We start from the raw sequence: 27,498 nt of genomic DNA on the forward strand, positions 1-27,498 counted from the left end.
GAGAAATCAGGGTGGGTGTTTTTTGTGTGGCATGTGCAGCGAGCGATGAGTAATGCAAACAATAGTGCTATGAACCACATCACGTTGCCTCCCATCTCGTCATTCGACAACCTTATCAAGGCAGCCGAGAGACAATATAACGGCGAGGATTCGTCCACTTCGACGCATCCGGCTCTGCCCAATATGAACATTAGTAACGGCAGTGGCAGTGCGGGCGCATCATCATCGATGCTGAGCTATCAGTTGCTTCCGCACTCCAACGACGTGTCCCGGTCGAATTCCAGCTCGAGCTTCCTTCCCTCTGTGCGGCAGCCTACGGAAGGGTCCGCTTCCGCATCGGAGACTTCTTCCTCTGCATCTCCTTCACGTTCCATTTCACCAATTCTGAAAGTGGCTGCTCCTCCATCTGTTGGCGGTGCGGGGGCCAGTACTCTCCATAGCACCAAAATCAATAAGCCAAGGAAAAAGAAGCAATGTCCAATTTGCCGTAATTTTTATGCCAACCTGACCACGCACAAGGCAACGCACTTGACACCAGAGGATAGGCCCCATAAGTGTCCCATCTGTCATCGCGGGTTTGCCAGAAACAATGACTTATTGAGGCATAAGAAAAGGCATTGGAAGGATGAGATACTGTCCCAATCAGGAGCACTGTCGAACCCTACCGATGGTAAGGGCGGATCCGTTTCTCCCAATGATGATGATACCCATGAAAAAATGACTCCGATGAATTCTGTCACAGATTATGCACAACTGAAATCGTTACACCAGATCAAGGGTACATTTAAGTGCCCATTCAATTCTACCTTGATACAATTGGACATGGATATGTACCCGTATAAACTGAAACCTTTAAACTTTGAAACCTCAAATTGCCATCAAACAGGGGTGTTTTCACGTTGTGACACCTTCAAAAACCATTTAAAAGCTTTGCATTTTGAGTACCCGCCAGGCACAAAAAAGAAGGATAGAAATGTTGTTCCTGGTAGATGTAAGCATTGCGGCCTGAAGTTCGAAAATGTTGATGTTTGGCTCAACGAACATGTAGGTAAACAATGCGGTTATAAGTATCATTGATTTTCCGCCAGCATAATGACTTTTCCCTTTTTATTAGTACTAGTAAGTATTTAATTTATGTATCCAAGTTTTTAATGCTTTTTGTTTCCTCCTCCTTTCATTTTTCAACTGCAGCTATCCGTTTGTACTGTGGCCTACCGTCGACGACCTCTTTGTAAATTATCACATCCATTCCCTTCATATATGACTCAGGCAGTTTTGTGGGGTATTGTGTAACGCCGCCTTTCCTTTTGATTGACCATTTATCAGCTAGGGTATTTTCGATACCATTATAGAAGTCTGTGGGAAAACTTTTGGTGATGATCCAGCAGCCCAAGAATTCTCTCAGTTTCCGTAAAATCTTAAACAGCTTTTCAAATTTTGATAAATTTATCACATCATAGTTATTGTCGCTTTCAAAATTCAAAAATGACAAATTGTCAATCAATATACCTCGTAATTGAAAGTTGAAATCATCAATTTGGCACCTCCTCAATGCCTCCGTGGGGGAATCATACAGTAACTCTAGAAATACGATCAATCCAGTGATGTTTATACAAGATAGCGAATTCATATAGATCACGCCATGCTGTCTTTGCTTTTGTTGAGACCACAATGATACTATATCAATGATCAAGATTTTGCCCTCCCCTGTAGTACAATCGACCAACCTTTGCAGTACTACCGAAGGTTTAAAATCGCTTTCAATAATGTGCAAGAACCCTAGTTGGCTCTCCTGCTCTGTACTAATCAGGTTTCTTAATTCATTTGGTGGAGTTATATAATTTTTGCCTGACGTGATGAAATTGGACAGAGGATAAACTCTAATGTTTTTTAAAACTTCCATCCCATCCCATTTGCTAACTCCTTTCTCTTCTCGTAGGGATTTTCATTATTTGAAGGAGTAATGCTTACTGCATACATACAAATATATGAATATATATATATGGGCATATACAGTACATAATCTTTTTTCTTCGCGTACTAAAGTACAGAACAAGGAAAATGATAAAAAAACAAGGCGATCATTGAATTACTGTGACTTGCCAATATGGTCCAAAAATTTGTCGATTTCGCCAGAGGAACCTAACCAAATGGAAGATTTGTCATGGATATGGCTTGGTACCAAGTCCAAGATTCTTTCTCCGCGATCATTAACGGCTTTCCCCCCCGCTTGTTCCATCAGGAAAGCCATTGGGAAGGCCTCATAAAGCAACCTCAGTTTCCCGTTAGGACTCTTCTTGTCGCAAGGGTATGCGAAAAGGCCACCGTAGAGGAAGGTTCTGTGAACGTCAGCAACCATGGATCCAACATACCTAGCCGAGAAAGGCTTGTTATTGTTGTCTGGTTGGGGTTGTTTCACTTTCTCAATAAACGTTCTTATAGTCTCGTTCCAGTAAAGAGTGTTACCTTCGTTGATTGAGTAGATGGCCTTTTGAGGTGGGATTCTTAAGTTAGGATGAGTCAGGATGAACTCGCCCAAGTTTGTGTCTAAAGTAAATCCATCAACTCCGTCACCCAATGTCAATACTAGATGCGTAGAGGAACCGTACATGGCATAACATGCGGCTACCATCTCTTTACCACATCTCAGTACATCGTTTATTGTACCTGAGGAGTCTGGCAGCAGCCTGAATATGGACGCGATAGTTCCGACGGAGACACCAGCGTCCAAATTTGAAGAACCATCAATAGGATCACAACACACTGCGTACGAGCCTGTGTTTGTGGGGAAAACGATTAAGTCTTCTTGCTCTTCGGATACAAGGACCTTGATGATTCCACTAGCTCTCATAGCATTAATGAATATCTCGTCGCCTAGAACGTCCAGCTTCTTTTGCTGATCACCGGTGAAGTTGGAAGCACCTGCTAATCCAACCAAGTTAACCAATTCAGCACGTCTGATGGTATGAGATACAAATTTAAACGCGAATTGCAAGGCATTCAGCACTAGAGTGAAATCACCAGTGGCATTCTTAAATTGCTTTTGGTGCTCAATGATGAATCTAGGAAGAGTGATGATATCCGTATCAAACCCTTCGGTAGAGTCTCTTCTTGGTCCATTTATTAGAGTTGGCATGTGTGCGGTGGTATGGGGTGCGGCGGTATGAGGAGCGTTTCTTATATGTTTACACTGTTTTTTCTTATACAGATCATATTGAAAGCAAGATCAAGACAAGGTACACCTCTGTAATTGTATGATTGTTGCTTCATATATATATATATATATATATATATATATGCGTGAGTGTGTGAAATGGATAACATTGCCTATACACAAGACGATCCTTATAATATAATGTGGGGAAGATGCCACAAGTTGGCAAACGACAGGACGAATAACCAAGCAAACCAAAAAAGAAGTAGTGGGTATTGGCCAGTTTCGCAATCTTCGCCTTAGAATTCTCTGTCTGATTTTTTTAAGCTTTCTTGATATGTGGGAAAACCAGGCTATTGCTGCCTTGAGTTGTCTCTTTCGCCCTTAATGTTACCTAGCTCTACCATATAATGAGCATACGGGGCCATATAACTCCGGGTGTCCGCACGACCGCGGGCACTACAGTTAATAACGCCCCGGAGATGGATTCAAAAGAGGCGATTCCGTCCGTCCGGAACGAGAGCTAAGTTTACCCCGGAGTCGCTCTGTGTGTAGATGATTTAATTTGGTTTGTTGAAAAATCCCGAAGAACTCATCCTTGTTAGCTCAGTTGGTAGAGCGTTCGGCTTTTAAGCGCATTTGCTTAAGCAAGGATACCGAAATGTCAGGGGTTCGAGCCCCCTATGAGGAGTTCTTTAATACTTTTTTTTTAGTTCATTTACCCGCTCACAAGATTATCATAGTGTTTTTATGATCGCAAATGACATGGGATCAATAGTTACATTTAGAAAATCGACGATTTTTTTAGGAATTACTTGCGCGTACACATATATAGATATTTAACATTATATAGGTGAGAAGGCGTTAATAAAACTATGGTAACAAAATAAAAAAAATAGAGGGGTGGTGTGGCTAAATGCGATTTTTTTTTCTTTGGATATTATTTTTCATTTTATATTCACATCAAATCAGAAAACCCTGGGACGAGGTTCTTAGTAAACCCACCTTCTTTGGCAGCTGCTTCGTAGTAGCCGTAGATAGTAGTGGTGGCCATCAAAATGGATGCCCCAGAACCCAAAGTACCTAACAAGTCAGAGCCAACAGAAAGGGCCCCAATGGTGGCACCACCGAAGGCAGCAGCGGTGGGGATGATCTTCTTTAATTCTCTGTAGATGGAGGTTTCTCTCTTACCATTGATGACCATGCCTTGATCTTTGAACTGTTTGGCAATGTCACGTGGGGAAGTGCCGGAGATTTCAATCCAAGTCTTGGAAAACACTGCACATGAACCAAGAACAAAAGTGACGTAGACAATGGTCTTGATAGGGTCCAGAAGAGCTTCAGATAAAGACATCAATGGTTGGATGTAATAGGCCAACCCGCTCAAGGCCATCTGAGGGCCCTGGGTGCCTGGTCTGATACCCCAAACACCGATCAAACGAATCAATGGGTTGGTTGGGTATTTTTGAAAAAGAATTTGAGAGATCAAGAAAATATTGGAGGTCAAGGCACTTTGTAACATGATTGGGGTGTTGGAAGTGTAAAAGAGTTTGATTGGGTAGATACCAATTTGGCCTCTCACTTTAGTGGATCTTATGGGCAATTCGTAACGGAAACCTTGCAAATACAAAACGAAGAGGAAGATGGCTACGGTCATCAAAACTTGGAACATATTAGGTAAATTGGTACGGTAAAAGGCCTCGACAAGGGCTCTTTTCTTGTCCTTTCTGACGGCTAAAAGATGGAAAAATGCAATGATGGCACCTTCGAACTCCTTACCACGTCCGGAATTGACTGTGGTGGGAGCAAAAGCTCTCCAGAAAATTTGTTCGGCAATGTTGGTGGCTGTGAACAGAGAAATACCGGAACCCAAACCGTAGCCCTTGGATAGTAACTCGTCCAATAACATCACAATCAGAGATGCAAACATCAATTGGAAGATTAACAACAAACAGATGGGCAGTCCAAGGTCCGAAGGAGCACCATAGTTACCCGTCATGACGACCACAAGGGCTTGGCCTAAGATCAGGATGATAGCACACACCTTTTGAGCAATTTGGAACAGCTCCCTGTCCTGCTTGTTCTCAGGTCTGATTTGTAAAAGCTGAGTACCTTGCAAAAATTGGAAAATCATGGACGAAGTGATGATGGGCGAGACACCCAATTCCAGTAGAGTACCACGGTTTGAGGCCAACATGGCACGTAACCAGTATAGCGGATCGGAAGTCTCACTGGACACGATCCCGTACAGCGGGATCTGGCCCAGGATTAAAAAGATCAGTAGCGAAACGCCTGTCCAGATGAGTTTCTGGTTGTATGGAACCTTCCTTTCTGGAGCAATCACTTCCGGCAGGAAAGATTCAAAGGGCTTAAACAAGTCTAGAACACGATTGGAGGACATTTTCGAGGTAAAGTGCGAGCCAGCGTCGGTTTTTCTACTTGCTACTATATTTAACTATTTTTTTTCTTTTGTTTCCCAGCAACTGAACCGTGTAGTAAATGGAGTGAGGTTGAATTGAGGACTGAAAAAAGGTTAGTTCGGAGGCCGGTGAAGTTTCCGATTGGGAGCAGGAATTGAGGATGGAGGTGAAAAGTGAGGTCCTTGTTCTGCTGTTTTTACATTAAACTACGCTACCACCGTAACGCCAATTCAGGACAGGAAATATGCTTGTTGTTTGGCAAAAGTTGCCGAAAGAAAGAATGAGAGAGAAGGACGAAGAGAATGAGAGAGAACACGTAAAGCGAAAAATCTAGAGTGACGCTGCGGCGGGTAACAGCTGAAAAGACGGGAGGTCAGTAAGAGATATACGCTCAAGTTTTTAGCAAGTAAATAGCGGTCCCAATTGCCTATGTTGCTAGACCTCCAGCAAACATGGAAATAAATGCTGTAGCAAACAACGAGCAGGACAGTGTTTAAGACCAGCGACTTCCGGATGCGTTTCTAAACCTCTACTGGAAAAACTACACGTCACGTTGCACGGAGCGTGCGACGTTCTAGTTAATGGGATGGTCTAGAGTGGCCACAACAAGAACAAGAGATGATGCAAGCTAAAAGCAAGCAGGTATCAAATACTACTTGGTTTCGTTGACAGCCTGTTTATCTTGCACATGGCAAGGCCATCGCGTCCCTGCGTCCCAAGAGTGTGCGCGGTCTACGTGCGGCCCTAAACGAGGCGGTCTCTCTTGTCTCTGGTATATTTCTTTTCTCTCTTCGTTGTTTGTTTCGTGTTTGTTGAGCTCCTGCTTTCAATCGGCATTGTCCTCTTGCGTACGTACATAAAATCGTTATAGCTTTGTTCGCATGGTGAAAACAATAGCGTTTGGCACGCTCTTTAAATCTTGGCACTTGTTACTTATTCTCCTCTAAGTAGAATAAAACATACGAATATACGCATAGGTAGCATACACGCACGCAAAAGCACATAAAAAGACACATACAAAATAAAATATGTCCTTTGATAGACAGTTGACCGAAGACCAGGAGGTCGTCCTTAAGCAAATTTGGACACACCTTTTCCATCTGTGGCAAGTGCCCGTGGACGGAAGTCATATCTTTCACAATAACTCCCTGAACTCCTCGTCCACTCCGCCAAAGAAGAAGAAATCGTCCTGGTTCAGCAAGCTGCAATCCTCAGACCACACACAGGACTCTAGCGAAGCCGCTGAAGCGGCACACCTCTATGAAAAGGGCAAAATACACAAGGCACTAGCTAATCTAGATCCTCAAACAACTAAGAAGCAGTTCTGGCACGACATCAAGAACGAAACTCCAGATGCCACCATTTTGAAGTTCATCAGAGCCAGGAAGTGGAACGCAGACAAGACCATCGCCATGTTGGGTCACGATTTGTATTGGCGCAAGGATACTATCAACAAGATTATAAACGGCGGTGAAAGAGCTGTGTACGAGAATAAGGAGGCCGGTGTCATCAAGAACTTGGAGTTGCAAAAGGCCACTATCCAAGGTTACGACAATGACATGAGGCCCGTCATCCTGGTGAGACCCAGATTACACCATTCTTCCGACCAAACTGAACAGGAGCTGGAGAAATTCTCGCTATTGGTCATCGAGCAATCCAAGCTTTTTTTCAAAGAAAACCATCCCGCATCCACCACCATTTTGTTCGATTTGAACGGATTTTCCATGTCCAATATGGACTATGCCCCCGTTAAGTTTCTAATCACCTGTTTTGAGGCTCATTATCCAGAATCCTTGGGCCATCTACTTATTCATAAGGCTCCTTGGATCTTCAACCCGATTTGGAACATTATCAAGAATTGGCTGGATCCGGTTGTCGCATCCAAGATCGTGTTCACTAAGAACATCGACGAATTGCACAAGTTTATTCAGCCTCAGTACATTCCTAGGTACCTGGGCGGGGAAAACGACAATGATTTGGACCATTATAATCCTCCAGATGGCTCTTTGGATATCCATCTGAAAGACACCGAGACTCGCTCTATGATCGAAAAGGAGAGAGAAGAATTGGTCGACCAATTTTTGGATGTCACTGCCCAATGGATCGAACACCAGCCATTGAACGATCCAGCATACATTCAACTGCAGGAGAAAAGAGTACAACTTTCCACCGCTCTTTGTGAAAACTACTCCAAGTTAGACCCGTACATCAGATCAAGATCTGTTTATGACTACAATGGTTCTTTGAAAGTTTGAGCGAACCTTTGCGGCGCTCTCATTCTGTATAGACCTTTATTGAAAACATCTATTATTTTATATGTCTCTATCTTATTTTTCTTTCAATCTTTTATTTGTATAATACGCGAAAATTTATAGAATTTATTATTATAAAAAACAATTAATTATGAAATGAAAAACAATACTCCTGCAAGCATAGTTGTACCTCTCAATTTGTTTCTTTTACATGAATGAGTCTTGTATTAGATGATATCGTCCTCTCATTAACAAATGCTAACGAACGAACACCACCACAGACCCTTAGGACCACTTTACACCTGCTATACGAAAAATCGAAACAATATGGTCTCTCTTCATCGCAACTACAAACACTTGTACGGTGGCTCTGCGAAACTTCCATAATAGACACGGTTACAAAAGTGTACATCGTGGAAAATTGCTTTTTTCCAGGTGATTACTTGACTAAGGATCTTCTTTTGGAGATTATTAACCATCTCGGCACGCCAACAATATTTTCTCGATATCGCATACAAACGCCTCCAGTCCTACAATCCGCACTTTGTAAATGGTTAGTGCACGTTTATTTCCTATTTCCTGTATCTTCAGAACGCGATCACAATATATTCGGTTCTATCTGGTTGCATTTATGGCAATTTTCGTTCTTACAGAAGTGGATAACACCTTTGGTTATTTGGCAGGCTACGGCGTCCATTGATGTCAAACCTTGGAAACTGTCTATCATAAAGAAGTGCGCCATGAATCCAGGTTATCGGGACGCTCCCGCTACTGCGACCCTGATCTTGCAACGATTTCAATGTCTCGTGGGTGAATCCAGCCAGATCATTGAATCGATAATTACAATCAATTGCAACAGAAAGACCTTGAAAAGTCATCGGGATTTGAAATTAAATGTGCTTTTTTTATCCACTTTGAAACGGATATTATCTAGAGCGCACCCAGCTAATTTTCCCGCTGACACTGTCCAAAACACAATTGACATGTACTTGAATGAAATTCACCAACTAGGTACTGGGTCTACACGCCCACTCCGACTTCAATCATTCCAAGGATATTTTTCCTCGGATAGTACAGTCTCTCTTTGGGATATCACTTCATTGGAACAGTTAGCTCAAAACTGGTCACAATTACTTATTCCCAATGATGTAGATTCTATGATGGCACCATCTTCAAGCGACAATGTCTTACTGCCGCGAAAAGTCATGTCTAGGGAGTCTCTCAAACATTTATACTCTAGTATTATTCTCATCAAAAATTGCCACGATGAGTCGGCATCACCATATGAATGGTGTATTTGGCAATTGAAGCGATGCTTCGCGCACCAGATAGAGTCCCCTCAAAAAGTGATTTCCACCGTCATCTCGATTTCCTCGATGGAGAATTCATTGTCTTCTCGAATTATTAGAACGTTTTGTAACTTGAAATATTTAAAGCTCGACGAGTTTACGTTGAGAAAAATTTGTGGTGGAATCTTGCCATTATGGAAACCCGAACTAATCAGTGGTACAAGGGAATTTTTCGTTAAGTTTATGGCTGGTATTCTTATGTGGACTATACGAGATGGTCACGATAATAATCACACATTTTCTGAGATTTGTTTCTACGTTTTACAAATGATTGCGAACTGGGTTTTCGACGACAAATGGACAGCGCTTGGACTTACACTGCTGCATGACATACAAAGGTTGCTAACTTTGGATAAAATCTTCAACAATGCTACTTCAAACAGGTTTCCTACAATGGCTATCATCAGTTCGTTAGATGTTTTAACGCAATTGTCGACACAGACGGAATCGGGTTATGCGATTCAATATTTGATAGTGGGCCCTGACGTTATGAATAAAGTCTTCACTTCGGACGATCCCTTACTGCTATCAGCTGCATGCAGGTACTTGGTTGCTACGAAGAATAAATTGATGCAATACCCGCCAACAAATAAATTCGTTCGGATGCAAAACCAATACATCATGGATTTGACAAACTATCTTTATAGGAATAAAGTTCTTTCATCCAAAAGTTTATTTGGTGTCCCGCTAGATTTCTTCAAACTGATTTTGGAGAATGTTTATATTCCAACTGCAGATTTTAAAAACGTTAAATTTTTCACGATAACTGGTATACCAGCACTATCGTATACTTGTATTACTATTCTAAGGCGACTGGAAACAACCGAAAATACCAAAATAAAATTTGCCAGCGGTATTATAAATGAGGAGACGTTTAACGATTTCCTCCGAGTAAATCACGATGAGATTGCCCAGCATGGTTGGATAAAGGGGGTTAATAACATTCACGACTTGAGAGTAAAAATCTTAGTGTATTTGAGTGACACTGCTAATCCGTATAGAGACATTGCAGTATTCTTGTTCACATATTTGAAGAGTCTCTCAAAATACAGCCCTCAAAATTCCTAAGAAACGCATCCATATATATTTCTACAAGTTCCCAAAAGGGGTCGATCAATTCATATCTATAAAGCATTAATACTTAACTATTTACAGGCACTGATGGTAAATGCATGGGGCATTATTATTTGTGGAATAAGAAACTGATCACATTGTATTTCATGACAAATTTTTTAATTTTTTTATTCATCAGATACATTCTTCCTTCCGGCAGCTTCAGTAAAGTTTCAATAACGGCATCCCTACCTGATTTTAAAAAATCTTTGTCGGCTGTGTACATGAATTTGACTCTGCCATTTACCACAATTTGAAATTTCTTGAATTTGGACTCAGTGGTGCGCTCAACTTCTGGCCAGCGATATTGATTCCATTCCATTTGGGAGCTGATCAACTCTGCGGCTTCTTCTGAAATTGATGGAACAGCGGGATATATAATAGTTACCAACTTTTGTAAATTCTGCACCATCATTTCCTTCCTTACCTCACTTTTTTTCAACGCACTCTCTAAAAGATTGGTTAGTTTCATATAATCAGATATTACAGTATTCAACGAGAGATGAACCTCAAATGACTCTGTAATTGATTTCAAGAAGCGTTGGAAATCGTTGTGGAATTTTACTTCTGCATCATTCAAATCGGTCGGTGTCTTGTAGTCCTTGCTTATTGCCAAATTCTTCTCGAGGCCAAGAATATTCTTGGTCAAACAAAGAACCTTTTGCAACCAACGCTCAATACCAACAATCTTGGATTCATCCCAGTTCAGAGCATCTGCGATTGGACTTTGGAAAAGGATATGGGCCCTTGTAGCATCAGCTCCATGTCTCAAAATACATTCGTTTGGGTCTGCACCATTGTGTTTAGATTTTGACATTTTTTCATAAGAAACCATTGGTATTTTGCCATTTGATTTGATAATCGTTGTGTTGCCATCTGAGGGGTCCTTTACAAAAGTTAATTCATCGGGTGTCAAGAATTTACCAGAATCGGGGTCAACATAGGTTTTCCCTTGAACCATTCCTTGCGTGACCAGTTTTCTGAATGGTTCGAAGATGCCAGTAGGGTCGTCCCATGCATTGATAGATCCGAGAAATTTAGCAATAAACCTTGAGTATAGTAGATGTAAGATAGCATGTTCTACTCCACCGATATAAATATCAACTGGCATATGTTCACTTGCAATTTCACGATCAAACGGTTTTGAAGTATTCTTCGGATCCAAAAATCTGAAATAATACCAAGAACTATCGATAAAAGTATCCATGGTGTCAGTTTCTCTTTTGGCGGGGCTCCCGCATGAAGGGCAAGCAACATTTACAAATTCGTCGATTGTGGACAGCGGGTTCCCCTTTGTATCCAACCCTTTAAGTTCTGGCAGTTTGACGGGTAGATCACTTTCTGGAACAGGGACCGGTCCACAATTGTCGCAATGAATGATGGGTATTGGAGTACCCCAGTATCTTTGTCTACTTATTAGCCAATCTCTAATCCTGTATCTAATGATATTCTTAGACAATCCTTTGCTATGTAATTTTCCCATTATCGACTTTCTTGCCACTGCAGTAAAAACTCCTGAGTATTCTCCACTTTCTTTAGTTAAGATCCCGTCAGCAGATGTGAACGGTACAGTGTCAATTATTTTTTGCCTTTCCTTTTCCGATGTTTTGGAAGCATCGTCAAAGAAAGGTGCTATACACGTCTTGATATGTTCACCTGGACAGTTTTGCTGCCAAAACTCAAAATCTCGGCTATCGTGGCCTGGACAACCCATTACTGCACTAGGTGCGGTGCCATAGCTGCTAATCACATATGGGGCTGCAAAGATGGGGAGTTCCTCTTTGGTCAAGGGGTTCACAGCCTTTATGTCAGGTAAACGAAAGCCTTCTTTAGTATCGCTTGGTAGCTGGTCACTTTTCTGTAGGAACTCTTTTAAATCCGGAATTACTTCGCTGTATTTTTGTACGATTGGATGGTCTAATGCAAGGGCCACATACTGTACTGCAAATAGAGTTTCTGGTCTTGTTGTGAAGACAATCAAGTTTTCAAATTTGGAATCTGCAACTTTGAATACCAATTCTGCACCTATTGATTCACCTATCCAATTTTTTTGCATTTGTTTCACATTGGAAGGCCAGTCTTTCAGTTGATTCAAGTGCTTTCTCAATTTAGGAGCAAATTTCGTTATTCCCAAAAACCACTGTTTTAACTGCTTTTTTTCTACGATAGCCCCTGATCTCCAAGATCGGCCCTGAGCATCTACTTGTTCGTTCGCCAATACCGTCTTATCAACGGGATCCCAATTAATTTCTGCTTCCTTACGATAAGCTAAGCCATTTTCAAAAAGTTTCAAGAAAATCCATTGGGTAAATTTATAGTATTCGGGATCACATGTAGTTACCTCTCTGTCCCAATCAAAATTGGCCAGCATACTTTCCATTTGTTGTTTCATTTTTGCAATATTGTCCCTAGTCCATATGGCCGGGTTGATACCCCTTTCTATAGCAGCGTTCTCGGCAGGTAATCCAAAAGCATCCCACCCCATCGGATGTATCACGTTGTACCCTCTTTGTTTGTAGAATCTATTCAAAGAGTCGCTAATGACATAAACCCGAAGATGTCCTATGTGCAGCACTCCGGAAGGATACGGAAACTGGCACAGAATATATTTCGACCTGTTATTCAGAGTACCTTGCTTAGGCGGGCCACGGGTGGTCTTCTGTTTCCATTTCTCCCCAATTGCAATTAATTTTTTCACTGCACGTCCTGGGCCCCTTTGAGTGGATAGGAATCGGCTTGAAGGTCGAGGCAACATTTTCTCCACCGTACACACACGTCGATTTATTCACGTACAGACTCTCCAATATAGAATAGCAGCGACTTGTTTAACACTCTGCTGTGTCCCTTCCTCAAGTCCTTGGTTCTACAGCGGAGCAGCAAAACGACTTTCTTCGGTTTCCTTAATTCTTCGCGGAATGTAACGAATGAGGATTCTTGGATCAAAAAGTGTGCCAGAGGTAGGGAAGTGACAAGCAAGCCCACGAACAGACCTGAAGTGATATGATATGGTATTAGAGATTTTTTTCCTTTGCGGTATTCGATAGTTACGTAAAAGGAACGTTCTCATCCGAATTTCATTAGGATCTTCTTATCTTATAGTGAAAATCCTAAGGCAAACCTGCCAAGAACGCGTCGCGTATACTAAATTTCAGTGTTTGTATCTATCAACATGAATTTTTTTTATTTATATTTCATAACATAGAGTGAAGTTCGTTATAAAACAAGAAGAGAGGCATACAGGTTTGCAATAGATAAGCTGCTGCTGTTATATATAATAAAAGGTATAATCCTATTAGATCGCTAAATGGTATGATTTCGACAACGGTTAGTGGTAAAAGACCTATAGAGCAAGTTGATGATGAGTTACTTTCACTGACTGCACAACAGGAAAACGAAGAGCAGCAACAGCAGAGAAAACGCAGACGTCATCAATTTGCCCCTATGACTCAGTTCAATAGCAACACACTGGATGAAGACAGTGGGTTCAGGAGCTCCTCTGATGTAGCTGCGGCGGATCAAGATAACTTTTTGGAAGATTCCCCTTCAGGATATATCAAAAAAGTAATTTTACGAAACTTTATGTGCCATGAACATTTTGAGCTTGAGCTGGGTGCTAGGCTGAATTTTATTGTTGGTAATAATGGTAGTGGTAAGAGTGCGATCTTGACCGCCATTACTATTGGTTTGGGAGCCAAGGCTAGTGAGACTAATAGAGGTTCTTCTTTGAAGGATTTGATTCGTGAAGGTTGTTATTCTGCAAAAATTACCCTTCATCTCGACAATAGCAAGTATGGTGCCTATCAGCAAGGCATTTTTGGTAACGAAATTATAGTAGAAAGGATAATCAAGAGAGATGGGCCTGCTTCTTTCAGTTTAAAATCTGAAAACGGCAAGGAAATTAGCAATAAAAAAAAGGATATTCAGACGGTAGTAGACTACTTTTCTGTTCCTGTGAGCAACCCCATGTGTTTCCTGTCACAAGATGCTGCCAGGTCTTTCTTAACTGCTAGCACCTCACAGGATAAGTATAGCCATTTTATGAAGGGCACTTTACTCCAGGAAATTACTGAAAACTTGCTTTATGCCAGTGCCATTCATGATAGTGCGCAGGAAAATATGGCACTGCACTTGGAGAACTTGAAGTCTTTGAAGGCTGAATACGAAGATGCCAAAAAGCTGTTGCGAGAATTAAATCAGACTTCAGACTTGAACGAGAGGAAGATGCTTTTACAAGCGAAATCATTATGGATCGATGTTGCTCATAATACAGATGCCTGTAAAACTTTAGAGAATGAAATCGGTGGCATTCAACAGAAAGTTGATGAGATCACAGAGAAAATTAGGAATAGGCAAGAAAAGATTGAAAGATACACATCCGATGGTAATACTATTGAAGCGCAAATTGATGCAAAGGTCATTTGTGTTAATGAAAAAGATAGTGAGCATCAAAATGCAAGACAACTGTTAAGAGATGTCAAAAGCAGATTTGAAAAGGAGAAAAGCAACCAGGCCGAAGCACAAAGCAATATTGATCAAGGTAGAAAAAAAGTTGATGCTTTAAATAAAACAATTGCACATTTAGAAGAAGAACTCACAAAGGAAATGGGCGGTGATAAAGATCAAATGAGGCAGGAGCTTGAACAATTAGAAAAAGCTAATGAAAAATTGAGGGAAGTAAACAACTCTTTAGTTGTAAGTTTGCAAGATGTGAAGAATGAGGAAAGAGACATCCAATATGAACGTGAATCTGAATTGAGGACTGTTTCCCGCAGCATTCAAAACAAAAAAGTGGAGTTACAGAATATTGCTAAGGGCAATGATACTTTCTTAATGAATTTTGATCGTAACATGGATAGGCTTTTAAGAACAATAGAGCAAAGAAAAAGCGAGTTCGAAACTCCGCCAATTGGACCGCTAGGTTCCTTTGTAACAATTAGAAAGGATTTTGAGAAGTGGACACGTTCTATTCAAAGGGCTATTTCATCTTCGCTAAATTCATTTGTTGTGTCGAATCCAAAGGATAACAGGCTATTTAGAGACATTATGAGGTCGTGTGGCATTAGAAGTAACATACCCATTGTTACTTATCGCTTGAGTCAATTTGATTATTCAAAAGGTAGAGCACATGGAAACTATCCGACTATTGTGGATGCACTAGAATTTTCAAAACCCGAAATTGAATGCCTATTCGTTGATTTAAGTAGAATTGAAAGAATAGTGTTAATCGAAGACAAAAATGAAGCCAGAAATTTTTTGCAACGAAACCCTGCAAACGTGAATATGGCTTTATCGCTAAGAGATAGACGTAGTGGGTTCCAGCTTTCTGGTGGGTATCGACTAGATACAGTTACTTATCAGGATAAAATTAGATTAAAGATTAATTCTGCATCCGATAATGGGACCCGATACTTGAGGGACCTGATTGAACAAGAGACTAAAGAACTACAAAATATACGAGATCGTTACGAGGGAAAGCTGAGCGAAGTGAGGTCAAGATTAAGGGAAATAGATGGCAGACTCAAAAATACCAAAAGTGAAATGAGAAAAACTAATTCTAGGATAACGGAATTAAAAATGAATGTTGGTAAGGTAGTCGACACCGGTATATTAAATTCGAAAATAAATGAGAGAAAAAATCAAGAGCAGGCCATCGCCAGTTACGAAGCTGCTAAAGAAGAATTAGGGCTGAAAATCGAACAAATTGCTCAAGAAGCTCAACCAATCAAAGAGCAATACGATTCTACGAAATTAGCGTTGGTGGAAGCCCAGGACGAATTGCAACGACTAAAAGAGGACATCAACAGCCGTCAATCAAGAATTAAAAAATACAAAGATGATATCATTTATTATGAGGATAAAAAGAAAGGCTACCTAGAAAACATAAAGAAAATTGAAGCCAACGTGGCGGTATTGAATGAGGGTATACAAAGGCAAATTCAAAATGCTTGTGCGTTTTGCTCAAAGGAGCGAATTGAGAATGTTGATTTACCGGATACACAAGAGGAAATCAAGCGTGAACTGGATAAAGTCTCGAGAATGATCCAAAAGGCTGAAAAAAGTCTAGGGCTATCGCAAGAAGAGGTCATTGCATTATTTGAGAAGTGTAGGAATAAATATAAAGAAGGCCAAAAAAAATACGTGGAGATAGACGAAGCACTAAACAGGTTACATAATTCTCTCAAAGCTCGTGATCAAAACTATAAGAATGCGGAAAAGGGGACCTGCTTTGACGCAGATATGGATTTCCGTGCATCATTGAAAGTAAGGAAGTTCTCAGGAAACCTTTCCTTCATCAAGGATACCAAAAGTTTAGAAATATATATCTTGACTACTAACGATGAGAAGGCAAGAAATGTTGACACTTTGTCTGGTGGTGAAAAATCCTTTTCCCAAATGGCGTTGCTACTGGCTACGTGGAAGCCCATGCGGTCAAGAATTATTGCGTTGGACGAATTCGACGTTTTCATGGATCAAGTTAACAGAAAGATCGGTACTACTCTTATAGTAAAAAAGCTAAAGGATATTGCAAGAACTCAAACTATTATCATTACTCCTCAAGATATCGGGAAAATTGCAGATATCGATAGTTCTGGTGTCAGTATTCATAGAATGAGAGACCCTGAGAGGCAAAATAATTCCAACTTTTATAATTAATGTTTTATCACGTACATACACGGTTCTAAACGGTGTGTAATCGTACATAGGAATATATTTTCATCAGTGCATATTCACAAAAAAATGTAATGATTTAGATCTAAACATAAAAAATCTGATCATTTCCTTTTGGTGCTATTACTGTGAAGAAATTCACTAGTATGAATATTTTCCTTTGTTTACGAGCACTATAGACAGTAATATACATAATGAATAACTAAGAAAATGGTGTGCTCAAAAATCAACAATATGACTCTTTGGGAAATCATGAATCTCAGGAACAGGTATTTCTGGGATATAGTATACTTCTCCGTTTTCATTAACCCTTTCTCTGTCCTTTTCGCTAATAGAATAGATTTCCTTAATGTTAGCCTTCAACAAATCAAGTACTTCAACGAAGTTCTTTTGAATTTGGTGAGCTTGCTCTCTCATATTTCGTCTACAAAGGCCCTCAACAACTCTCACAGCGTCTGGTTTTGTTTGGTTTAATCTCTCAATCAATCTTCCAACTGATTGAACCAAATATTCTTCTTCATAGATAGTTCCCTTTTTACCACGAGCACGCTTACGCTCTTCTCTGCGCTTGTTTTTAGCTGTACGTCTGGAGGCACCAGTCTTCGCAGTCCCCCCTGTTTTGCCTGTGTATCTTGTAAAGAATGATACTTGTGTTGACGTCTCCGAAGGAGCAACAGAAACGTCATCTGCTTGCTCAGTTTCCTGGCCATAAAAGGCGTATGGGTTCTCCTCCTTTTTCGCGCGTAGCTCTCTCAATCTTCTCAACTGAGAGTTAATCTGGCCCTTACAATCGGCAAGCAATTCAGCAATTATACCAAAACCTTCGCCTAAACCAGGATCGACAACTTCTTCCAAAAGCTCACCTTTCTTTGCTTTTATCGCCACGAGAGAAGCAGTATCGTACCTATAGGCTTTGCAGTACAAAGCTACAGCTTCTTTAACATTGTCCAAATATCCCAGTTGAATATCAGCAGCATCAACATATCTATGCTCAAAAGTCAAAGAAGATATCAAATCTTCTGCGACTGACTCAATTTCTTCTGGGAATTTCTGAACAGCAATGGAAATGGCCTCACGCCACTTCTTACCTGATTGGTACGCCCCCATTGCTTCTTTGAACTTTCCTAACATTTCGTACGCCACTGCCGCATCCATATACATTTGATTTGACGACAAACACTTTGCGTAAATGTTGTAAATAACATTCTGCTTCCTAGAATCATAACGGTAAAGTGCTAGACCGTGTTTATACAAATCATGAGATTCAACGTAGTCTATGACTTCTTCTGAAACATTACCATCTTTGTCAATTTCGGACAGATGCTCCAAAGCCTTTTCATAGTTTCCTAAGTAGTCATCGATCAAAAACTTACGGCGTAAAGGCTCATTATCTTGTAATTCTTGTAAAAATGGCAAATATTCACGAGGATCCATTTGAGATTTTTGAGCAACTAGTAATCCTAAGCTGACATCATACAAAGATAATGCAGACTTATAAACCACATTGACATCTTGCAAGAAACACAAGTAAGTTACACAAAAGTCTTTCTCTTCCGAACTTTCTAATTCACTGATTAGTTTTAATGCAGCCGATAAATTTTGAGGGTTTTGAGATGCATATGCAGTAATGATCGTTTGCAGGTATTTCTTTTTGTATTCAGGATTGCTTAGTAAAACATTTAGCACAGCATCACATATTTTGTTGACCTTAGAGGTTTTAGGATCAAACATTTTCTTTTTCATATAAATTTGCATTTCAGTCAGTGGTGCTGGTTCCATTCCAAATGACTTCGAGATACCTGAATAAAGGGTTTCCTTGTATTTTGTCTTTGTAACGTCATCTTCTGACAAACAGGAAATAAATAAATTGAGATAATCGACTCTTCCAATTTGGTTAATAAATAGTTCTAAGTTTTCAATAAATAACTCTGGCGCATAGTCATATAAAATATCAAGGTTAATTCTGTGTGTACGACAGACGACAAACGCTTCTTTATAGCGTTTTGCCATAATATCCTTCCTGACTTCGGCCAGTACCATAATTCTTGGATAAATTGTTTCTAGATTACCACGTGTAGCTTGCAGAACAACGGAAGATTTAGATGGGATAACGGACACTAAAATAGAACCTCTTTCTATGGCACGGACTCTTTCATCTTCCACACCTTCTTCTACCATAGGTAATGCCTTGAAGTCGGTGGAATTTAAATGTACAAATTGTAAATTGTGTTGTGCTGTGGTGAACAACAGAAATGAATCGGTAATCTCTAAGGAAGTAACTGCAGAAGCCAGTAAAACTTGATTAGCAAATAACTTACCATTATTCGTGATACCAAATGCAACTAACTCGGAACTCTCCGCAGACCAGTTGCCGTCATCTTCTGGCGATGTATTATGGACTCTCTTTACTTTGAAATCACGTACCAATTGCGGAAACTTGGTAATTTCCATCAACTGGCCTTCCGCATCCAATTGGCAAACTGTACCATCACGGGTTTCATACACCAAGTGGTTATAATCAAAGTCACTTCTTAGTAAAACAATTTTATCATAGACCTCCACAATAGTTATCAAAGTTGGTTGAGTAATATCTTGGATATCCAAAAGTGCTATTCTGGAAAGGTTATCCGTGTCAAGCAACACACCGACAATGGAATCGTTAATAAAAGCAACTTGTCTTAAAGAATCAACTTCACTTGCGAACTCAGACTTGAAGAATTCACAGACTACATTAGGATGTTTGCCTTTTTTCATTTCTTCGATACTGGGAACGGCTGCAAAAACTAGGGCCTCTTTGTTGATTGCTGCATATATTTCATTAGACAAACTGCATGCTACATCCAAGACATTTCCCGGAGTTTCAAAATCACGATAGTACATTGGAGGAGGGGCATTAGCAAGTGCTAGAGGAGTAATATTCACTGTCGTCCCATCAACAACAAGAGAAGTACCGTTATCGAACGGTTCTAATGTCGGACCCTGTGTCATCTTATAGGCAAAATCAACGATGTTGATAAATCCAGCATCAGAAAACATCAAAGTGAAGTCTTTTTCTGGGTGCCATTTGACGTACGAAATGTCAGTAGCATACAATTCTTGTTTTAAATACCAGTGGTAATTCTTAGACGTCCAAAACTGAATGCGATCCGCCAATACTACGGCTAGCGCCTCAGAATTACTATTCCAGCATAAACTTTCTATCTTCTCATCCAGAGGCAATCTGGTATCAAATTCACCATGCCTCAAACCATTCCGTTCGAAGAAAATCACATCCACTGAATCCTCCTCACCAAGGTCGGTTTTCCTTTGAATGGACGCAATCAGAGAACCTTGCGGTTTCCAACTTAACTGGTGTTCCATCCCCGTTACAGGTTCAGAGGCACTATCCAATTGGCCTTCACGCGAGAAAACTCTGAAAGCTCTTCGTTCTATAGATTTTGTTTCGTCATCTTCGTCTGGTACTTCGTCGACGCAAGAAACAGCAAAATAGTCGCAATCACCCCTCCAAGAAATTGTGACTTCATGGCTGTCCATGGCAGTAACATCACCAGTATCTACCATATAGGGCATGGTCGGGTCCCTTAATTGATTACCGACTAAACCTGATGCCTTTAAACTGGCCAATGCTTCTCTTTCCATGGCACGTACACCCTTACCTCTAAATTGAGTTTCCTTCTTACCCCAACCAACAGTGACATGCTTTGAAATTTTAAGATCATCTACCTCTAAATGATATTCTGATATGGGCTCATAAAGTTTACTTAGAACTACCACGTTACGATCTTTGGTCACCATGGCCAGCGTTTCTTCATCATAGGACCACTGCGCGGCTGCTATCCCATTGTCTATAGTACCCACGATTTCAATCAAAGTTTCGGTTGGGTCTAAACTAATAGGATCATAAGTGGCTGTAATGATGTCACCTTGTGCAAAGACAAATACCAACTGGTTAATATCTGCAAAATGAACAAAAGATAATAATTTGTCGTCGAAGGTCTGAATATTGAATGAAGCCAAGACATTCCTAGAACCATCCTTCATGAATTGCTGCACCTCAATAGCGCCAATATCAGTGGAACCAAGTACACACGTTATACTATCAGATAATGTATCAAACAATGAGTCCAACAAAGTGAAAGATAAGCCATCTTCATCATCCTCCACAGTAGAAGCTACTGGTCTAAATTTACCCTTATTCAAGGTAATAAGATTTCGCATATTTGATCTTACAATATGAATTTACCACTCCTGCCTCTTCGACCCACTGTTCTTATGTGTTGACTAAAGACCACTATGCATTGGTACTATTTCTTGTTAGGCATCGCATTTCATTACTATTGAAAAGAAAAAAAATTTGATCATCGCGTCATACGTATTAGTCCATGTGCTCCAGCCCTGTTAGCAATACTTCTTTTAATTGAGGTAATTCTGTGTTTTGTAGTTCGTTGATCCTTTGCATGTAGTAGTAGTTGGCCAGCTCCACCACAGTCACTGGCTGATCATTTCCTGAGGGTTGCGCAGCGTTGGGAATTCCGCTTGCGAAGATATCCGTCACCATTGTCTTGAGTCCTCTCAGGGATATGTCGCAACAGTATTGAGGACCATACAATTGCACCAACTTGTGCTTCTTGAACTCTGCTAATATGTCATTATCAATGATGGGCTCTCTTAACAGCTCTTGCAGGTCAAGCGACTTGTCCCGATGGGCTAGAGTTTGTTGGCGCTGCAAAACTATTTGCAGTAACAACAACACAATGTTTGAAGGACAGTTCATTGTACAAATGTTCAGGACCTATCTGAAACTGATGTAACTAAGGAAATACTTGTAAATATTAAAACGAGGTGGCATCAAACAGAAATTTGATGAAGTAGCACGTCCCCTTTGTTTGTCTTAAATCGCGTTCTCGCAATGCTCGAAAAAGAACACGAGAGATTTAAGAGTTCATAGATAAACAGAAGGAGAAATCTGTTGATGCTGTTGTGCTGCTCTACTCAGGCTACGACAAGAACTAGAACATGGAAAAATCGATTGCCAAGGGTTTAAGCGACAAACTGTACGAAAAACGAAAGGCTGCCGCCTTGGAGTTAGAAAAGTTGGTCAAACAATGCGTCTTAGAAGGAGACTATGATCGTATTGACAAGATAATAGACGAGCTATGCAGGGACTATGCATATGCATTGCATCAGCCCATGGCTAGAAATGCAGGATTAATGGGGTTGGCTGCCACGGCAATTGCTCTAGGGATAAACGATGTCGGCCGTTATTTGAGAAATATTCTTCCTCCAGTTCTAGCATGTTTTGGGGACCAGAATGATCAAGTGAGGTTTTATGCATGTGAGAGTTTATATAACATTGCAAAGATTGCTAAGGGTGAAATACTGGTCTATTTCAATGAAATATTTGACGTTCTTTGTAAAATTAGTGCTGATACAGAAAACTCGGTCCGAGGAGCAGCTGAATTATTAGACCGTTTGATCAAAGATATTGTTGCAGAAAGAGCATCTAATTATATAAGCATTGTGAATAATGGATCGCATGGTTTGCTTCCAGCCATAAAAACGGACCCAATCAGCGGTGATGTCTACCAGGAAGAATATGAACAAGATAATCAATTGGCATTCTCTTTACCAAAATTTATTCCTTTACTAACAGAGAGAATTTACGCCATTAACCCTGATACGCGTGTTTTTTTGGTTGACTGGCTCAAAGTCCTGCTCAATACCCCAGGTTTAGAGCTTATATCCTATCTGCCATCATTTCTGGGCGGGTTATTCACATTCTTAGGTGATTCCCATAAAGATGTCAGGACAGTTACACATACCCTTATGGACTCACTACTTCATGAAGTCGACCGCATTTCAAAATTGCAAACTGAAATCAAAATGAAGAGACTGGAGAGACTGAAAATGCTAGAAGATAAATACAATAACAGTTCTACTCCAACCAAGAAGGCCGATGGTGCACTCATTGCTGAAAAGAAGAAAACTTTAATGACTGCATTAGGCGGGCTATCCAAACCTCTGAATATGGAAACTAATGATATTAAATTATCAAATACTAATGAGGCAGATGATGAAAGACATCTGATCAACCACGAACAGTTGCTGGATAGCGAGGCAACTAGCCAAGAGCCCCTTCGTGACGGTGAAGAATATATACCTGGCCAAGATATCAACCTGAATTTTCCAGAAGTCATTACTGTTTTGGTAAACAATTTAGCATCATCAGAGGCAGAGATTCAATTGATCGCATTACACTGGATACAGGTTATCTTATCCATTTCTCCAAATGTATTTATCCCTTTTCTTTCCAAGATTCTTTCTGTACTTTTGAAGCTATTGAGCGACTCAGATCCGCAGATTACTGAAATAGCCCAGCTTGTCAACGGTCAATTACTATCATTATGTAGCTCATACGTGGGCAAAGAGACGGACGGAAAAATCGCATATGGCCCGATCGTTAATAGTTTGACTCTGCAGTTTTTCGACAGTAGGATTGATGCTAAGATTGCCTGTTTGGATTGGCTCATTTTAATTTATCACAAGGCTCCGAACCAAATTTTAAAACATAACGACAGCATGTTCCTAACTTTATTGAAATCGTTATCCAATAGGGATACCGTATTAATTGAGAAAGCTTTAAGTCTTTTACAAAGTTTATGTTCGGACTCAAATGATGATTACTTACGTCAGTTTCTTCAGGATTTATTGACCTTATTCAAGAGAGATACCAAGTTGGTGAAAACTAGGGCAAACTTTATCATGAGACAAATATCTTCCCGTTTATCACCCGAACGTGTTTATAAAGTAATTTCCTCGATATTGGACAATTATAATGATACAACATTTGTGAAAATGATGATTCAGATTTTAAGTACAAACTTGATAACTTCGCCGGAGATGTCGTCATTAAGAAACAAACTTAGAACCTGTGAAGACGGTATGTTTTTCAATAGCTTATTCAAATCTTGGTGTCCCAACCCCGTGTCTGTGATATCCTTATGTTTTGTAGCGGAAAATTATGAGTTAGCTTACACAGTGCTACAAACATACGCGAACTACGAGTTGAAGTTGAATGATCTAGTGCAGTTAGATATTTTGATTCAATTGTTTGAGTCGCCTGTTTTCACAAGAATGCGGTTACAACTTTTGGAACAACAAAAGCACCCATTTTTGCATAAGTGCCTATTTGGCATACTAATGATTATACCACAGTCAAAGGCATTTGAGACATTGAACCGAAGGTTGAATAGTTTGAACATATGGACATCCCAATCTTATGTTATGAACAATTATACGAGACAAAGGGAAAGTAGTAACTTTTGTGACTCCAATTCTGATATTTCACAAAGATCCGTTAGCCAGAGTAAGCTACATTTCCAGGAACTGATTAATCATTTCAAGACCGTTTCTGAAGAAGACGAATATTCTTCAGATATGATAAGACTCGATCATGGTGCTAACAACAAATCACTTCTACTAGGAAGTTTTCTGGACGGTATTGATGAAGATAAACAAGAAATTGTGACACCAATCTCGCCAATGAATGAGGCTATTAACGAGGAAATGGAATCTCCCAACGATAGCAGTTCTGTCATATTGAAGGATTCTAGCAGTCTGCCATTCAACCACAGTATGTCCGATAAATCAAAAAAATAATTACCATTACCTGATTGAAAGCATGTTTGCTCAAAAATGGACTTGGCATGCTACATAAATAGGTACATAAACAGATATTCAGCTGAGGTACATAAGTTTACCTATTGCAACAACTCATCCCTGTAGTGTGTTTGAAAGTTAACCCTTTTAATCTCACGACGGATCTGCGTATTAATGGCGTTTTTCTCTAATTGTTGCATTTTCTTCATACCCTTCTTATATTGCTTCTCGGTGACGCCACTAATCATCCTTCTATCAGCAGCAGTAACAGTTCTTCTGCTTTCATTAGGATTTGGCTGTGAAGGTAAGTTTTGCCTATAGTATCTCTGCCCCGCACGATGACCTAGCCTTGCGCCTGTTGGTAAAGTGAGTTCTAAACCTGATTCGTCAATGGACACGGTGGTATAATTTGCATTAATGTCATTTTCGGGCGGGACCAATGTGGTATCTACTTCAGCATCTTCTTCATCATATTTGTTCCTACAGATGGAGGAAAGCTTCGAAGTACTTGATCTGCCATTCTGAGGATTTTCGCTAATAGTGTGGTCATCGTAGGTGAAATCGTAAAATGGGGCGAACAGCTGACGCTCCTCCTTTGTTTCATAGGGCAGTCTGCAATGACGCTTAGAATCCATATGTGCTCTTATACTTTCCAAACCAGAGCCGTGAAAGTTACAACATAGACAATTATGATCAATGACAATCATCTTTATTAAGAACTCCAATAAACCATTTAGATCGATCAAATATGATCTCTCAGGTATGAAAAGACCATGCTCGCTAAACATATGTTTGACGTTTCTTTCCACTTCTTTACTGTCTTTCCCGCAATATATACATTCCGTGATTGTAATCTTTTCATCTTCTTCTCTATCAATGGGCTTATCCGCCATATCTAATTCATCATCACTGGTAGCGTACTCATAGTTAGAGTCACTAGTGAAACCGTATTCAGAGACTGTATCTTCACCGTAATCTGTATTTGTGTTTTCTGTTCCTACAGTCAAATTGGACAGTTGTGAAGATATTGATCCAGAAGGTGATACCGATCTATTCTGCTTTTCTTTGGCAGAATCCCTGTCGCTCCTCTTTAATAAATTTGCACCAACTTTTCTTCCTCTTTTAGACTTAATCGGCTTCTTCTGTTTTGTTAGCAACGCCTTATTATGGTGGTTACTTTGGTTCATCACAATAGGCTTCAGAACAGGGAAACCAAATTCATCAACCTGATTTTCAGTTTGTTCCTTTTCAGAAATTTGCAATTTCTCAGCAAATTGTTCCGCACCAATTGGCGGCAGGCTGGCAATTCTTCTCTTTAAGTTGTATCTATGCCATTCTGTCTTCATGTGATATCTTTGCAAATCGCTCGTCTTGAACTGAATAACACAGCAGTTGCATGTAAAAAAAGCAGAACTCATCCTTCAAAATGGTAGGCCTTGAAGTTTTAAAGCAGCTATAATCTAACAATGATGAAGCGATCGTAAGATAGATCGTACAACTTTATTGCCACCGTCTTTTGGGTATTGCATGACGACTGAGTTGTTTTATTCTCCTTCGTGAGTGGCAATTTTGTAAAGTCTAACCCAAAAAAGGGACAGCATTCTGAAACACCTGTACCTCCAAAAAACCCATTTCTTTTCTGTGTTCAAAACTGAATTATAATAAGCGCCTGTCTTCCATGCGTCATTCTGAAAAATTTCAAACCAAATGAATATGGCGGATCTTGATCATAGCGTAGCATGAAGGTGCAGCAGCATCAGGCTGGAACACCCTACGGGACACTGCGAAACAGCTGTGGAAAAGTGCTTAATGCAATATACATATAATTAATGATGATTTGATACGCGCATTTAAAATTTTCCCAAATTCAAGTATAAGTTGAAATACCACGAACAAAAGTGTAAATTAGGGTATGTACAGAGTGCTATTCGAAGTTAAAAGTTGTGAGGTACAAAAAGGCTAAAGAGCGAAGATTTCGAGATAAAATGACCCACGTCAACAATAATAGCGTGAACACAAATATCCATAGATTTAAGTCATAAGGGCGTACGGAGTGTTGCTAGAAAATTGCTTCTTTTTGATGTTAGAATTTTATTTAATGAACAAGGCATTGAAGAATTGTCAAGCCGACAGGATTGTACATTTTACCGGAACTGGAGGAATAAATTCAAGAACTTTGCAGTACAGGCTGCGGCATAATCAGCACAAGAATAAGGTGGTGCTTGATGTCGCGCATCCTGGTCAAAACAAACCTTCCATGGAACCAGCCCATATTTTGCATGCGATGGAATAACCGGCATGCAAATCCATAAATTATCAACCTCATGCTCTTAAATTTGAAAAATAAATTAACCAAATTCGTTTGTACTAACAAAGCCTATAATCGCAGATAAAATGGCTCACGAAAACGTCTGGTTCTCTCACCCAAGAAGATACGGTAAAGGCTCCCGTCAATGTCGTGTTTGTTCTTCCCACACCGGTTTGATCAGAAAATACGGCTTGAACATCTGTCGTCAATGTTTCAGAGAAAAAGCTAACGACATCGGTTTCAACAAATTTAGATAAGCCATCATAAATAAACCATGATGAATATATAAGTACTATATGTATACATATATTAAATTGCCTTTTTGTACTTTTTATTTTTCAATTGCCTTGCAAATTTTTGGTATCCATATGTACCATTGGATTCAAGAACTCATTAATGAGGGTTTAAAATATGCTTTCTGGCTGCCTTGATTTGATTGATTGACCTGTGGATATTCTCATGCCCTAAATATCTTACCGTCCAAATACATTACCCCGCCTGGATTGCTTTTTTACTTTTAAAAAAATTCCAAAGTGTATAAAAAGGCAGGACTTTAAGAGTGAACAACAATTTG

General features: G+C 40.0%; 13 protein-coding genes and 1 non-coding gene across 14 annotated transcripts; 7 read left to right on the forward strand and 7 right to left on the reverse strand.

Moving 5' to 3' along the window:
- Positions 1–45: 45 nt before the first annotated feature.
- STP3 (Stp3p) lies at positions 46–1,077 on the forward strand (the record flags this gene model as incomplete). The annotated part of the gene is made up of 1 exon (XM_033912218.1): positions 46–1,077. The coding sequence occupies one exon, from the start codon at positions 46–48 to the stop codon at positions 1,075–1,077; it is 1,032 nt and encodes a 343-aa protein (XP_033768109.1).
- Positions 1,078–1,174: 97 nt separating this feature from the next.
- Positions 1,175–1,903, reverse strand: PSY3 (Psy3p; the record flags this gene model as incomplete). Its single annotated transcript, XM_033912219.1, has 1 exon — positions 1,175–1,903. One exon carries the CDS (start codon positions 1,901–1,903, stop codon positions 1,175–1,177), a length of 729 nt encoding a protein of 242 aa, XP_033768110.1.
- Positions 1,904–2,089: 186 nt separating this feature from the next.
- Positions 2,090–3,136, reverse strand: FBP1 (fructose 1,6-bisphosphate 1-phosphatase; the record flags this gene model as incomplete). The annotated part of the gene is made up of 1 exon (XM_033912220.1): positions 2,090–3,136. The coding sequence occupies one exon, from the start codon at positions 3,134–3,136 to the stop codon at positions 2,090–2,092; it is 1,047 nt and encodes a 348-aa protein (XP_033768111.1).
- A 613-nt stretch (positions 3,137–3,749) lies between these two features.
- On the forward strand, positions 3,750–3,845 carry SPAR_Ltrna18K. The gene has a single exon. It is a non-coding gene; the product is annotated as a tRNA-Lys (tRNA).
- A 267-nt stretch (positions 3,846–4,112) lies between these two features.
- Positions 4,113–5,555, reverse strand: SEC61 (translocon subunit SEC61; the record flags this gene model as incomplete). Its single annotated transcript, XM_033912221.1, has 1 exon — positions 4,113–5,555. The coding sequence occupies one exon, from the start codon at positions 5,553–5,555 to the stop codon at positions 4,113–4,115; it is 1,443 nt and encodes a 480-aa protein (XP_033768112.1).
- A 1,047-nt stretch (positions 5,556–6,602) lies between these two features.
- On the forward strand, positions 6,603–7,829 carry CSR1 (Csr1p; the record flags this gene model as incomplete). Its single annotated transcript, XM_033912222.1, has 1 exon — positions 6,603–7,829. One exon carries the CDS (start codon positions 6,603–6,605, stop codon positions 7,827–7,829), a length of 1,227 nt encoding a protein of 408 aa, XP_033768113.1.
- A 212-nt stretch (positions 7,830–8,041) lies between these two features.
- Positions 8,042–10,243, forward strand: CTF3 (Ctf3p; the record flags this gene model as incomplete). Its single annotated transcript, XM_033912223.1, has 1 exon — positions 8,042–10,243. The coding sequence occupies one exon, from the start codon at positions 8,042–8,044 to the stop codon at positions 10,241–10,243; it is 2,202 nt and encodes a 733-aa protein (XP_033768114.1).
- A 115-nt stretch (positions 10,244–10,358) lies between these two features.
- On the reverse strand, positions 10,359–13,043 carry NAM2 (leucine--tRNA ligase NAM2; the record flags this gene model as incomplete). The annotated part of the gene is made up of 1 exon (XM_033912224.1): positions 10,359–13,043. The coding sequence occupies one exon, from the start codon at positions 13,041–13,043 to the stop codon at positions 10,359–10,361; it is 2,685 nt and encodes an 894-aa protein (XP_033768115.1).
- Positions 13,044–13,597: 554 nt separating this feature from the next.
- On the forward strand, positions 13,598–16,942 carry SMC6 (DNA repair protein SMC6; the record flags this gene model as incomplete). Its single annotated transcript, XM_033912225.1, has 1 exon — positions 13,598–16,942. The coding sequence occupies one exon, from the start codon at positions 13,598–13,600 to the stop codon at positions 16,940–16,942; it is 3,345 nt and encodes a 1,114-aa protein (XP_033768116.1).
- Positions 16,943–17,176: 234 nt separating this feature from the next.
- Positions 17,177–21,175, reverse strand: IKI3 (Elongator subunit IKI3; the record flags this gene model as incomplete). Its single annotated transcript, XM_033912226.1, has 1 exon — positions 17,177–21,175. One exon carries the CDS (start codon positions 21,173–21,175, stop codon positions 17,177–17,179), a length of 3,999 nt encoding a protein of 1,332 aa, XP_033768117.1.
- Positions 21,176–21,332: 157 nt separating this feature from the next.
- SWC7 (Swc7p) lies at positions 21,333–21,731 on the reverse strand (the record flags this gene model as incomplete). The annotated part of the gene is made up of 1 exon (XM_033912227.1): positions 21,333–21,731. One exon carries the CDS (start codon positions 21,729–21,731, stop codon positions 21,333–21,335), a length of 399 nt encoding a protein of 132 aa, XP_033768118.1.
- Positions 21,732–21,973: 242 nt separating this feature from the next.
- VAC14 (Vac14p) lies at positions 21,974–24,616 on the forward strand (the record flags this gene model as incomplete). The annotated part of the gene is made up of 1 exon (XM_033912228.1): positions 21,974–24,616. The coding sequence occupies one exon, from the start codon at positions 21,974–21,976 to the stop codon at positions 24,614–24,616; it is 2,643 nt and encodes an 880-aa protein (XP_033768119.1).
- Positions 24,617–24,717: 101 nt separating this feature from the next.
- On the reverse strand, positions 24,718–26,034 carry REH1 (Reh1p; the record flags this gene model as incomplete). Its single annotated transcript, XM_033912229.1, has 1 exon — positions 24,718–26,034. One exon carries the CDS (start codon positions 26,032–26,034, stop codon positions 24,718–24,720), a length of 1,317 nt encoding a protein of 438 aa, XP_033768120.1.
- A 976-nt stretch (positions 26,035–27,010) lies between these two features.
- On the forward strand, positions 27,011–27,181 carry RPS29A (40S ribosomal protein uS14; the record flags this gene model as incomplete). Its single annotated transcript, XM_033912230.1, has 1 exon — positions 27,011–27,181. The coding sequence occupies one exon, from the start codon at positions 27,011–27,013 to the stop codon at positions 27,179–27,181; it is 171 nt and encodes a 56-aa protein (XP_033768121.1).
- Positions 27,182–27,498: the final 317 nt, after the last annotated feature.

The sequence above is a fragment of the Saccharomyces paradoxus genome, assembly GCF_002079055.1.
Source record: "Saccharomyces paradoxus strain CBS432 chromosome XII sequence".
Lineage (NCBI taxonomy): Eukaryota > Fungi > Ascomycota > Saccharomycetes > Saccharomycetales > Saccharomycetaceae > Saccharomyces > Saccharomyces paradoxus.